This window comes from Enoplosus armatus, chromosome 2, assembly GCF_043641665.1.
Source record: "Enoplosus armatus isolate fEnoArm2 chromosome 2, fEnoArm2.hap1, whole genome shotgun sequence".
In the NCBI taxonomy this organism is placed as follows: Eukaryota; Metazoa; Chordata; class Actinopteri; order Centrarchiformes; family Enoplosidae; genus Enoplosus; species Enoplosus armatus.
In genome coordinates, this window is record NC_092181.1 from 25188714 (window position 1) to 25202558 (window position 13845).

The 13845-nt window shown below is 39.5% G+C and overlaps 1 protein-coding gene across 1 annotated transcript in view; it reads left to right on the forward strand.

Moving 5' to 3' along the window:
- The window catches only part of LOC139300060 (voltage-dependent T-type calcium channel subunit alpha-1I-like), a 144763-nt gene that overhangs the window by 76023 nt on the left and 54895 nt on the right, over positions 1-13845 (forward strand). Inside the window, exons 10-16 of the mRNA XM_070923041.1 lie at positions 1966-2117; positions 3847-4032; positions 5377-5494; positions 5936-6091; positions 8363-8450; positions 10046-10212; positions 13589-13659. Coding sequence (XP_070779142.1) covers positions 1966-2117; positions 3847-4032; positions 5377-5494; positions 5936-6091; positions 8363-8450; positions 10046-10212; positions 13589-13659 — 938 coding nt within the window. The remainder of the gene's footprint in view (positions 1-1965; positions 2118-3846; positions 4033-5376; positions 5495-5935; positions 6092-8362; positions 8451-10045; positions 10213-13588; positions 13660-13845) is intronic.

Sequence of the window (13845 nt, forward strand, 5' to 3'; positions counted from 1 at the left end):
GTCATTGATTCTGGGGCAGTGAAATGTCAGAATTGTCATTGCTGAAGTTACTGAAGAGCTCTGCGGAATAGTGATGTGCTGGAAATCATGATTGTGCCACTTTTAGCTCTTTGTGTGTGTGTGTGTGTGTGTGTGTGTGTGTTTGCTTGCTTTTTTGAGCAAAGCCAGACAAAAACAGAAAAACAAAAAGAGAGAGTGGAACTCAAACAGTGTCAGAGACAATGTCAGCTGAAAAGACAGACACTGATGCACATCAACAACGTGAGACTGACAGCAAGTAAAAGAAACTGAAATATATTGTGAGGCATACGGTGGAAGGCAAAAACATAAATACATCCAACTGTTACTGCCAATGTTCAAGTGTTAACAAGACTGAGTGGACTTATTTAAATGCTGGCAGTGTTTTCAACTGCTAATTTTATCACTCTCACAGTAAATTAACAATTGCTGGTGTAACTTCCAGGACTGAATACATCATATAATATATAACATCATAGCTCCCCAGATCATTATTGGGAGCAAAAATGGAGTCTTTCAGTTTGTGTCCAAGGTGGAAGTAAAATGTTTAAAACCTTTTTTAATGGCAGCATATATGCAACATCCATAATGGATGACAAAATGCGTTATGTTTTGTTTGCCTGCTACCTGCTGCTGTGTTGGAAAGGAGCAGACAAGGGATGTTGACATGCACAGCAGACACTATTGGGACACTGCACTGGCTATTTTACTGCTTGTCAGTGTATTTGTCAGTTAGCCTCTAAATTTGCAGCTAACCAGTACAGTTCCCCAGCACTCTTTACTGGCATCAGTGCATGTGTGTGTGAGTGCAGTTACGGAAAAATAATTTGTCCCTCTCCTTGCCCTTTCCACCATTCAATCCATGGTGAGTAAAATGGTTGATGGCTGAGTCTCCTTTCGTTTTTTTATTTCTTTCCAGAAATATAATTAAACATGTCTTGCTGTGTGTGTGTGTGTGTGTGTGTGTATAGTATATGTGTACTTTAAGTGTGTGTGTGAGTGACAGTAGATGATAGCTTTTTTTCCACTATGTATTGATTGACTGGGACTGCTTGTTATCTGTGGATGTATGACCAAAGGGACCATGATGTTCCCGCTGATTATTTCCCTTTTTTGTTGAACTGCTTCTCATTTCCTCTCCTATTACCATGTCACACCTTCCTCTCACATACTTTCCATTCTGTTTCTTCTGTCAACTTTCTGCCTTCACTTTTGTCTCATTTTTCTAATCTAATCTATTTTCTAATCTTTAGCTACGCTAGTGCTTAAAAGCATGGCTGCATGGCAAAGTGTTCAACTGGTAGGTAGGTTGCTCTGTTTGTCTGACGGTCCAACACTTTTCATCTGGTGCTTTGCTTCATGAGAAGTAAAACTAAAGACCAAATCCCTGTCAGCATGCTAACTGTGCGAGTGTTAGCCAAAAGTAATCATGCTAACACACTAACATGTGATTGTTACCATGCAAGATGTTAGAAAGTTACATATTAACTCTATTCATGCCAACATGCTAAGGTCAGTATTAGCATGTAAACATAGCAGAATTTTAAATATGAGCTAACATGCTTACAGATAGCATGTTAACATACTGTACCAATTAGCCTGATAGCAAGAATCAACTAAGAGCTTATGCGAACATGCAATGTTCCTAACATAGCATGCCTACATTCAAAATGTTAGCATGTTAACATGATAAATTAGCATGTTGACATGGCTTCCAAAGTGCAGCTTAAACATATGAAAGTTGAGCCAAGTCTCACAATGCAGAGCTGATACGAACAAGTTTAGTAAAACATTTCCTTAAATCCATCCAACAATTTTGTTTTTGGGTGTGTAATTAGCCTCACAGCTACAAGGGGGCTGCACTGCGGATATATACCTTTGGTGCATTTTTTGTATTTTTATATTGTCCAATTTCTCCTCTTTTTATCTGCCACTATGCTCTGTCAGCCAGAGGAGCTCACTAATGTTCTGGAGATCTGCAACATCGTCTTCACCAGCATGTTTTCCTTGGAGATGATCCTCAAGATCACCGCATTTGGCTCCTTCAGCTACCTGAGAAACCCCTACAACGTCTTTGATGGAGTCATTGTCATCATAAGGTAATTGCACAATATAAATATGTGGTATTTTGGCAGAAAGAGGAAAAAAAAAAAGAGAAGCGGCTTTTGGAGGACAAAAATGTTATGTTTCGGAAATATTGACTGATGTAATTCAGGTAGCTTTTTTGGTTTGTCAGACAACTCTGGAAAGAGATCATGCAGTTAAATTATTCATGTAATGCTTTGTCAAATTGCGTTCTACGTTGGTTGAAATGTACCACCTGTATGTATTTGGATGCCAAAGCGTCAGACAGCAACAAACAGGTTTTGTCTTTTGTTTTTGTGCCTGGAGCTTCAGGTGAGTGGCTGTGCCTTTGATCTGTTTGCATTTTTTCCAATTCATCTGGCAGAGTGCCTTTGTCTGTGATCCCCATTATAATGCTGAGATCAAATACACATCAAAGCAACTAAAACTGAACATGATCAAATGTGCAACCCGTCACAGAAGATACATGTTGATTGAACATATCTACATCTGTCGTCTTATCTCTCTCTCTGCTACCAATTTCCCTCTCTTCATCTATCTGAATGTCCTCAGCTATTCATACAGAGCTGCTACGTAAAAGCACTCCTATTCAATTTTTGCCAATGCCGAGCCGATGCTATTTTGATGCTATTTTGATGTGCTGAGTGGAGCCCTTGATAGGCACCTCCATTAGAGGACAAATTTCTTTAAAGCCAGATTTTACACAAGGGATTGGGTTCTCTGCTCATGATAAATACTTACCAGAGCTCAAAGGAAAGATAAAACATCTGTGGTTGCTTTGCAGCAGCAAACAGCAATCAAGAAATCCACTAAGTGGACACATTAATTACCATAAGATAAGATAAACCAAGCATCCCTTATGTTTCCTAAGAATTACTGAGGTATTGGCTCGTCATCATTTTGTCAATGTTTTGTTCAGTTGTTGTTAAAAAAGTGACATCTTGTGAGCTTTGAATATGAATTAAAGCAACGACGACTCCCTTTTACATTGAAGGCACAAAAGGGCCTAATGATGAACATTAACACTAATGACCTTCCAATATCTATATGAATGTATGCAATGATAACCTATTACACCGGAACATTGTGAGAAAAAAGTCAGCACTTCACACTCAACAGTGAGAGTTTGATGATCATCCCCTCTTTATTGTGGGTTAGATTAGTGGGCATTAATTGCTATCCTACAATCCCAGGTTAGTTAGTCAACCAATAGGGCAGCTACTGGGACATAATTTTCCTTGGATGGGATCCTTGGACATTCTTCAAGTTTAATTTGAAGTCAGAGTCAAGTCAAGTTTGAAAGTGTTCTTTCAGTTCGAGGTACGTTTTGCAGCCATTCAAGCTGTTGCTGCTCACCCTCTTCTTCTTTCTGTAATGTCTGATTCCTACTCATTTCTGTCAGTCTGACAGCTGCAGTCAGAAAATGTTAAGCTCACTTCCTGTAGACACACCACATGTGGAATCGCAGTCCAGTATCCTAGGAGTTACGTTCATTTTTGACAAACATTTAGTGGCAATGCGTGAAGTAGTGAGCCTTATATGTGGCAAGGCGGATCGTAATGGTGTGGAGGTCTGGATTGTGGAAGGGTATGTCACTGATTTTCATGCAAGAGACTAGAGTTTGTGTCCCATCACAGGCACTGAATTAGCGTTCACCTTTTTGTTAACCATAGCCACAATCTTTTACTAACTGTGTTCTTCTTATGTTGCTTGGCTGCCTCTGTGGTCTGTTTCTCTTCTCAGTGTGTGTGAGATCGTCGGCCAGTCCGACGGCGGTTTGTCTGTGCTGAGGACCTTCAGACTGCTGAGGGTGCTGAAGCTGGTAAGGTTCATGCCAGCTTTGAGGAGACAGCTGGTGGTCCTCATGAAGACCATGGACAATGTGGCCACCTTCTGCATGCTGCTCATGCTCTTCATCTTCATCTTCAGGTAAAGTTATACATGTATGTGCTGTATATGGATATCTGTGTCTTGTTCTGATGTAGATCTTTAAAGACAATCTGTCCATGCTTCTCCTGTTCCTCATCACCTGACAAATGCACCAAGGCATGGACGCCCTTTTCTTTTTCAGTATTTTAATTTGTTTTCAGTAAGATGAGATCATCGTTTTATCCTCTGCTTTTATGTGTGTTTCTATGTGCTGGCTTCTGTCTTTTTTCAAGTCCTGTGCACCTGCGTAACAGCTGCCATTGAAGTGCTGAAGGTCACAGTGTTCCACAGCAGCTATTAACCCTGGGTGCAAAATAACGAGCAGACACTTGAAGATCTGGTTAGAATTTAACAAGCAGATACTTAAAGAACTGGAGCAACATAACAAGCAGACATTTGCAGACACTCAAGCACTGACACAGGACTGCTCTGAAGGTCTAAAAGGTCTTTCAGTGGAGCTCAATGTCCTCACTGTCTTTGTTATCCTCCCTCTCAGCTTCACATTCCACTCGAGCTACACTCTTGTAATTTTGCTTTTTGTAAGATGAAGAATGACCCTGAGTTAATCATTATACACTCTCAAAAACTGCATTTGTGTGTGTTCGGACACGTACGTAGACATACAGGGTCAAGTTGCAAGTGCAAGCATTTATTTTGATATTATTTTACTTAGTTACTATTATGACAGGGTTGAATTATGTGTTTTGGTGTTGCTTTTAAGGTGGTGTGTGTAAATGTAAGGTATGCCCCTAAAATGTCACATCGCAGCTACGTTGCACCATTAACATTTGTTCATGTCATGTTTGGTTTATCCAATTGTCAAGTTGATGACACACTTTTTCAAAACATTATCCATGACAATGCTGTTCTCAGGTGCTGGTTACAGAAGGCGTGTTTTACAATCACTACTACAAATGGTATTCACAGTTTGATACTGTACAAAGGCTCTGGGATACCCTGCAAGGAATTATTAACTGCATATGAAAACACTCCTTCCAATGCTTTTAAATGTTTAGTGTGGTACTTTATAATGGCAACATTGCCATTGGAGTAGATGACATCTTATGGAACCAGGATTTAGGGTTCTGTCACATTGAAACATTTACATTTATCCTCATTATCCCAGCAAGTAAAGTGTTTAGTTGCAGCCAGGGTACAAAAACAACTGATAACACACGGAGCTGCATGTAAAAGGCAGCATTATATAATCAGAAGCAACTGAGACCAAGAAAAGTCTTAATCATTCAAAGCCTCTCCATGGATAACTGTAAAAAGACGGCCTTGTATTCATCATGCCTCAAAAAATCTGTTAACATCATTAGAGGCTCTGCTGTTGTGTTGCAGTATCCTGGGGATGCACATCTTTGGCTGTAAGTTCAGTCTCAAGACAGAGACTGGTGACACAGTACCAGACAGGAAGAACTTTGACTCCCTGCTCTGGGCCATTGTCACTGTTTTCCAGGTAATCAACATACTGTTTGGATAAGCATGCACACAAACACACTAGCACACAGGTCTACATGTCTGCTCCAGTTACGACCTATATTTCTATACAGATGACTTGCACATATTTGTTAAGATTCGATACATTTCTGCATCCATTTTAGAGACACTTTAACCAGTAAATCAGACCACCTAAAACTCTAATTATATAAACTCTAGCATATTGGTTTCAAATCAAAAAGTCATCAGTGATTCTTGTTTTCAGACAGATTTGATGCTAATACACCAATTAATCTTTATTATTTTATTTGCAAAAAATATTTGAAGCACACTCTGAACTCTGTGGTACACTCGTTTTTTGTATGCAAGTTGCATTTGTATCAATATTTAATTCATGAATTGTTTAAGTGGCCTCCTTGTGGACTGTTACGTGTGGGTTTATCTATGCAAAATCTCCCAGATTCTGACTCAGGAGGACTGGAACGGGGTTTTGTATAACGGTATGGCAGCCACTTCACCACTTGCCGCTCTTTACTTCGTGGCCCTCATGACCTTTGGAAACTACGTCCTCTTCAACCTGCTGGTGGCCATCTTGGTTGAAGGCTTTCAGGCAGAGGTAAAGGAAATCATTGCCACATGGCTTCAAACTGCAGGATGTGAGCTTGTTTCCATAATAAATTGATGTCTGCATTTTAATTTAGTTGTTAATGATTGAGGTGCCCAGGCCAGGTTTGTTGATGTTATCCATTACTATCCTGTTAAGAACATTAATTAGGATCAGCCTGATTAATCGGGAGAGGTGAAATATTTTGAAATTATCACTGACATGTATTGCCCTCTAACAGCAACCAAGGAAGTGCAACAAATCAACAAGCTCTTACCTCACAATAATTCAATGTTTTCATTTATAAATAATTAACTTTCAAACTTTGACAGTTCTTCTATGTTTAGCTTGCCTCCTTCCATCCATCCTTGCCTTCTCTGCATGGCGTCCTCTCCTATGGACAGCTGACATCCATCTGCGTTTCTCAAAGACTAAAGACTTTAACCTTTAGCAGTGACCTTCACAGCTAAAATAAGCCCGGGCTCTTGTGTCCTGCTGATTTTCATAATCACAGAACTGAGCAGATTGACATGCATAGAGTCACTAATAATGTAACACTCTCACATGCTGAAATACACCAAATGCTTATTGACTGAACCACTAGAATGGGGGGAATGGGAAGGTCTTGTATGGGTGGGGGGTTTTTGTGAGGGCAAGAAGTGACTTATGAAAAGCAGTGGAGTACGATTTATACAAAGTCGATCAACAACCCCCATTAGCCTCTGTAATATAATACTGTATTATCTTGTGTTGATAGTGTTTTTTCCACCAAAATGGAAAATATACTATATATCAGTTATGTTTTTGTCATAATGCTGGAATCAGCAGACTCTTTCCAGTAAAAGGTTTCTTCTGTGTACTTCAAGGATAAATGTCCATAAATCCACTTGGAAACCATATAAAGATGCTCCTTTTAACCTCAGATTTTGTCATCATCATCATTGAATTTGGACATTTTCGTCAGTATCAAAAGTAATCCAGGTGATTGATGTCATACATCTGTGGTTACAGTGCAAACAGGAACTTCTAGTAGCTAATGTAACGTGACTTTCCATGGCTCAGATATGCCAAAATGTGGGTGAAAACAGTTAAATATTCAGGGCGACAGTAAAATGACTCTATTGTAATCATTTTTGTTTACATTACCTCAAGCATGATGAGAGCACTGGTGGCAAAAACTCAAATCATATTCATCCCTAAGGGAAATACAAAAACATGAATGACAAAACATGCTTCTTATATTATTGGAAGACGGACAGTCTCCTTTATTCATTAACTGTATGTTATGAATACTTGCTGTATGTATATCCTGTGGACATGCAGTTTTGAGTAGCCTAACCTATTTTGAAAATAATATATCGAATAGTCAATACATGTCTAATCAAACTTGATCAGACATGTATTGACTATGCCATAAACCTGTTAATACTCTAAATGGAAGAGCCAAGGGTGTACAATACATTTTGTACTGTAGATATAATGATTTACACTACTGGTGACAATCATGATATTTATCAGAGGCTGTATCAGCAGTCAAAACATAACAATGGTGTATTAAACACAACAGTGTAATTTCTGAAGCCATCCATCTCAGTGGGAAGCACTGGAAAATGATGCTGTCAATTTGCTATCAACTGTCAAACTCACAGATGTATCATTGGAAAATTGTAGTGCAGTTGAGTAATCCAGTTGAGTTTTCATACACGGATCACAGCATTACTATATTCATGGCGTGTGATGTGTGAGTTGGGGGAAACTGACACAAATCACAAGGCTTTTGATTGATCTTTTTTAAAATGCCAAAACAAAACACAGTCTTTCACTCTGTCATTCTCCCTCGCTCTTTCTCTCACTGTCACTCTTTCCCCCCTCTGGCTCTCTCACCTTCTTCCGCTCATCCACACTGTGTCTACCGCCGCTATACACAAGGGATTATTGAGCCAGTTTGCTCCAGATTTTCCTGTTGTGAAATCCCATTTGTCTTAACCAAACCTGTGGGGTTACTGGAGAAGTGTGTCATTAGTTTGAGGGTTATACTGATTTAATCTTAAGGAACAACACACATCTGAGCCACCCTGATAACCTCCAATATGTTATCATGATAATTGGTGGGAAAGCCGAGTCTGTTGCTTTGGCTGATGTCACACAGCAGATTAGAGGTCCTGAGTCAAAATCTGCTACAGCACACTTTGAGAGTCCCCTACAGCATGAGCTCCATGTAATTCCCTGTCTTTTTTTTCTCTTGCTCTCCTCTGTCTTTCCCACCACCTTTTTTGTCTCCAGGGTGATGCCAATCGTTCTTATTCCGATGACGACCACTCCTCTTCCAACTTTGACGAGAGTGAGAAACACGACTCCATTAAGTTGTCTGGTGAGCTGATGGCATGTTTCCCTCTCTCCCGCATAATTACAGTATATCTTAATTTGAGGTTTATTTGTCGGTGGCTTGACTTAATTAAAAATAACTGGCTCATCTGCTGTAGGTTGTGACTTCATATAGCTAATGCATCCCTGGAACCATAAAAAAAGCCCAAGCAAGCAAAAAATACAGCAAATATTCAGTTCTGTCCCAAAGTGAAATATATGAATAATGTGAAAATCAGTATCTGTTTCAGCATAATTTAACAACCAAATGTGCAAGTTAATAAATATAGCTAATAGCACAGTTTGCAAAAGTATAATTTGTGTAGAGCACTGACAATTATTTAGAAAGCAAATTTATTTTAAATTGGTGGTTTTAAAAATGTAAATTTTTGTGAGTTGTGTCTCAAATTTGCTTCAGCACTAATACCACAATTCAAATCACAGATTTCCCCATTCATTCAACGCAAAACATGCCCAACAATCTGCTTGCATCTCACATTTAAGCCAGTAGTCTTTGTTTTCCAGTGAGGCTTATTCAAGAAGCTGGATGTGCTCAACCCAAAAGTAAGACAGAAGTGTGTGCCAAAGGCTTACAAACTTAGAAAAACTCAGAGCACAGCCAGCAGTCCTGAAATATGAATGAGCTCTATCTTTATCCAGAGCTCACAATGAACCTGTTCTAGCCATACAGCCTTCCTCAACAGACCCAGTAAACAACGCAGTTCAGAGAGGATTAAACATGAGTTCAGGGACTGGGGAAATCACTTCTATACAGTGTGAGTGGGTTGCTGCTGCAGAGGAGACGTGATCTGCAGTGCAGTGTAAGCAAAGATGAAACCTGCAGTCTGCTTCTTCATGGAAATAAAACAAGGTGTTTTACTGTCTGTCCACTTATACAGCACAGAGGTATTACCTTTTGTTGTTTGGCTTTTCCTTTTGTTGTGTGGGTAGTGAGTTTTCATGCTCTGCCTCTCTAAGTGTCTGCGTTTTATTTCTCTTTCTGTCTTAAGAAGCTTAAGAAGTGAACCAAGGGTAATACTGTTTCCCCCTGTATTTCCACTTCAGGAGTATTTTCAACTATTGGGCGAATTTTCCTTCATCGTCCTAACCATTTCAAACAATGTTGCTTTGTGAGAAATGAATTGTAATTAAGTGAAAAAAAATCTGAATTTGGTGTCTCAGAAACATCTGTTGTTTTTAGATTTCTACATTTACCTTAAAAGACCAGAATCCAAAGCGTTTTTGAACTCTAATTGAAAGTCTAATTGCTGTCTTAAGCTTTGTAAAGCTTATTTCCAAATGTATTTAGACTCTCTCCAGACCTCCATAAGCTTGACACTTTTCCTCCTGGTATTGCTGCGATGGCTCTCTGCACCTACATGTATAACCCACAGCAGGTTGAAGCCTGTTGCCTGGGGATAACTTCAGGAATTACCTAAAATTGTAGAGTGACGATGCCTGAGAGTGTAAAAGTATGTGACAATGCATTATTCCTTTGATAAACACCAAATGGGTCGTAAGGGAGTTGGCAACATACGCTGGATGGAAGGCACAAGAAACCACAAAAAGACTCTTTTGCTCTCTCTGTTCAACTGCCTCTAGACCCAAGGATCTGCACGCTGACACCCAACGGCCACCTGGAGCTGGGCGCTCTCTCGGGGACCAGGGGATCCTACTCCTCAGAGAGGCGGAGCTTCACCATCGAGTCCAGAAAGAGCAGCGTGATGAGCCTGGGCAAGAGCAGCCTGGAGAGACGCTCCCTCTCTCTAGTATGCAGTAATATTTCTATCCATGTTGGTGTATTTTACACAATGTTATGACAGGTGAAAGCCTGGTTTGAATTTGATTTAGTAGGTGTGTTTGTCGAAAAATTGAGCTTAGAGATGACAAAGAAACGCACACAGATTTTGTGAAATGGATCATCTAAAATTGGTGTAAATTTTATTTAAATTTAGTCTAAAAAGTTTTATGTTTGACTAAAAAATGACTAAATTGAACAACCATGGATTACCTGTCTTGCTGCTGGTAATTCTATACCAGCTGCTGCCTGCAATGGAGAAAAAAACATATTGATCAATCTAAAAAGTTACAGTATGTTTGGAAAATCATTTTTTTTCACTGTGTGTGTGTGTGTCAAAAACTGCTGTATGTAATGAAGTAGAAAAACAAAACAAACGCAAGTTTTAGTATTATTAGGGAACCTCTGCCATGACCAAATTCAGCAGGCACATTTGTACAGCTTTTACTTCACAGATTAGCACAAGAGAAAATTAACAAGCAAAATTTACCATTTGCCACTTTGTCCCCACACATGAGATTAGCATAAATTAAAGGCTGATACAAACATATACAGTACATGTGCAAATACTGTAGATTCTAAAAAACACAAACCTCGTAGGAATGCCCCAGTGTTGAGCCTATTGAAGCAAAACCTCGGGAGAGAGAAACTGAAACAAGGTTTGGCTCAGCATCCAATTTCCATGGCAACTTGTATTGATTGACTGTTCCCCTCTTCTATTCAAGAGAAGTAGAGAGGAAAAGAACAACAGCAAGAAGTAGAGAGGGGAAAACAGAAGAGAGGAAGATAGAGGGGGAGTGAAAACTAAAGAGCTGTAGTTTAGCAACGCTCTTACCTCAGAGGTTATGATGTTAAACATAGTGGGTGTGGAAGATCCACTTCACTGGGAAGTCTCCTCCTCCTCTCTCTCCACTCTAAGTTAATTGACGTCAGAAGCCACCAGTTACATCGCTTGGAGCAAAAGTACAGAAATCAGTCAATCAATAATGCAGTCAATAAACTGAAGTTTTGCTACAGTTTTATCAGCAGCTCTGATAGTGTTTGCTCCTCTTTGATGAAATCTCACTTGGAGCTATGTATCAGTTCCATCTGTTGGGTGGTTTGTTTGTTTCACTGTTCATGCAGTATATCAGACACTGTTTATTGGACTCAGATGAAACTCAGGGCGAATGATGCATCGCTCTGTTGTGTAGCAGCACAATCAAAATTCCACTCATCGGTCGAATGGGTGTGCTGCTTCGTTGGGGGGGGGGGGGTTGTCAAAGTGTCTGATGAAATCTAGGTGATGATGCATAAAGACTTGGAAAAACAATACACAGTTTTGTTAAAATTCTCTTTAAAAAATGTGTTACACTTAGATGCAATAGACTACAAGTCAAAATAATGACAAAAATCAAGGTTTACAGTGTTCACTGATAGGGTTACCGTTATCTTTGGTGCTTACAGTATACACATTTTGAGTTTTTTTATATAGATATACAGTATATTGTGTGATCTAATGTATGATCTAGTATATTTAACATTTTTTCAAGGTGAACAGAAGTGAAAGTAAAAGGAATCATTTTAATAGCAAACAGGTTCAGTATTACAACAATTTCACTTCACTTATCTTTAATGACCACACAACCTGGATCAGTGGAATTTGCTTTCAGTACAGTAGTTGGCTGCAGTTCAGTGTCAGCAAAATTGCACCTAGACAGAAATCAATAGAAAGTTTAACACAATAAGCAGTATTCACAGACTGGGAAAAGTAACACATTGCATTGGTGCAGAGGCACACAGTTTATCTGGAGATAAACTGACATCCAGTCACATTTCATATAAGAGAAAGCTGCTGTTGTTGCAGCACAGCATGTCTGGCAGTGAAGAAAGAGACTACATGATATACAGTACCAGCTGTTGTCTGTGGTTTATGCTGTATAGTGTCTTGACAGTAATATTTGGTGTCTAAAACACACACACACACAAACACACACTCAATGTTCCTCTTGAGTGACCCGCAGTGCAGTTCTGTGTGGACCGAGGTGTTATTTAACAGCTAGCGTGCATGCTTCACCACAGTTTCTATAGAGACAGATGCATGGATTCTCTGGTATATGGCTTCGGCTCAGCTTTGACTGCTGACATGTACGTTTCCAAGGGTAAAACATATAATTAGGTCTGTCATGGAGGGAGGATTAGACATGCGGAAACAAACAGAACTGGTTATGTTCCTCTAAGTGGAACTGGCACTCAGGGGTTTGCATATTAAACTTGATGACAGCCTGCTGAGTGCACTGCAATCTCGTTTGAAAATCCCAGTTTATATTTCATTTGTTCAGTCATTTACTTATTTATTGATAAATGATACAGTAGCAGGCGTGCTCTTTTCCACGTATCCCTATACAGAAGCTACATATTCACATACTGGTCCTGCCCAGTACATCCAGTCTTTTACTGGCAGCCACTAAGCAGCTCCCCTGGAGCAGGTGGGAGATGCTTGCTTAAGAGCATTTCTGGCTAACAAGTTAAGGAGAATTCACTTTTGATGAGTTTAAGGACAAGCAGTCATTTCTAAGAGTGAGCTACGCAACAAAAGTTCATTTAGAGAGACCGCAAATGCATCAAAATAAATACATTAACTCCATTTTTCATTCACTGCAACCCTTCGACCTGTAACAACAATAGAGGCTGTCAAATTTTGAGGACTGAAGTTAAATTACAGTTGCACAACTGCTTTGCATGTTTTACTTTATTTTATTTATTCATCAAGGACAATGCACATTAAAGGACAATCCTATTATTTTTGTAGTTTGGCCATCATTTCTATTGGTTATGATAACTTTGTACTCACCAAGTTAATTGCTGAGATTCAGGAACATGGTGATATTGCTGCAGTCAAGTCTGACGGGGCCACTTGATTTGGAGGCAAAACCCAAATTGAGTGCGCCCAAAGTATTGGTAGTAATCTGTCCAGTAATCTGGAATATCGTGCTTGCACAACCATGGCAGCTGTGGTGGGTCAGAGTTGAACCAGGAAGTTGGTCAGTAAACTGTGTGGAATTTTTACACGTTGGTATTATTTTTACTGTTTGCCTTCATTTGCTCTGTCACATAAATTTGGTTAATCTGGGACTTTTGTTTATAACCTGTCTGATGGTCTGAACCCTCGTGTGTCTTGACCCATCGGACAAACGACCATGTCACATAATAGTTTTAATAGAGTCCTAGCAGTTACATATTAATGCATTCCTCTCTGTCCAGTCTCTGTCCACTGCTTTGCTTGGGTCTATGGTGTTTGGATAGATTTGGTTTTAATGGATGTAAACTGCTGATAATTCCTATGAACTGCTGTGTGTCTATTCTAGCGTCATGGTCGCAGTTCCAACTACCACAACTGGGGGCGCGCTCCCCATCCGCACTCTGCATGGAGCCGCAGGTAGACAATTAGATTTACTTTCAGCAACTGATTTCAGCTATCGCCTTGATGAATTATTAATATTTCATTAAGCCTTAATTACATGGAAACATCAAACCTTTGCTGTTGTTTTATGCTCTTATTAGCTTCATGACTAAACTCTCAATATGTAAAATAGGGTTGATTAATTCTTTATTGATACTTAAT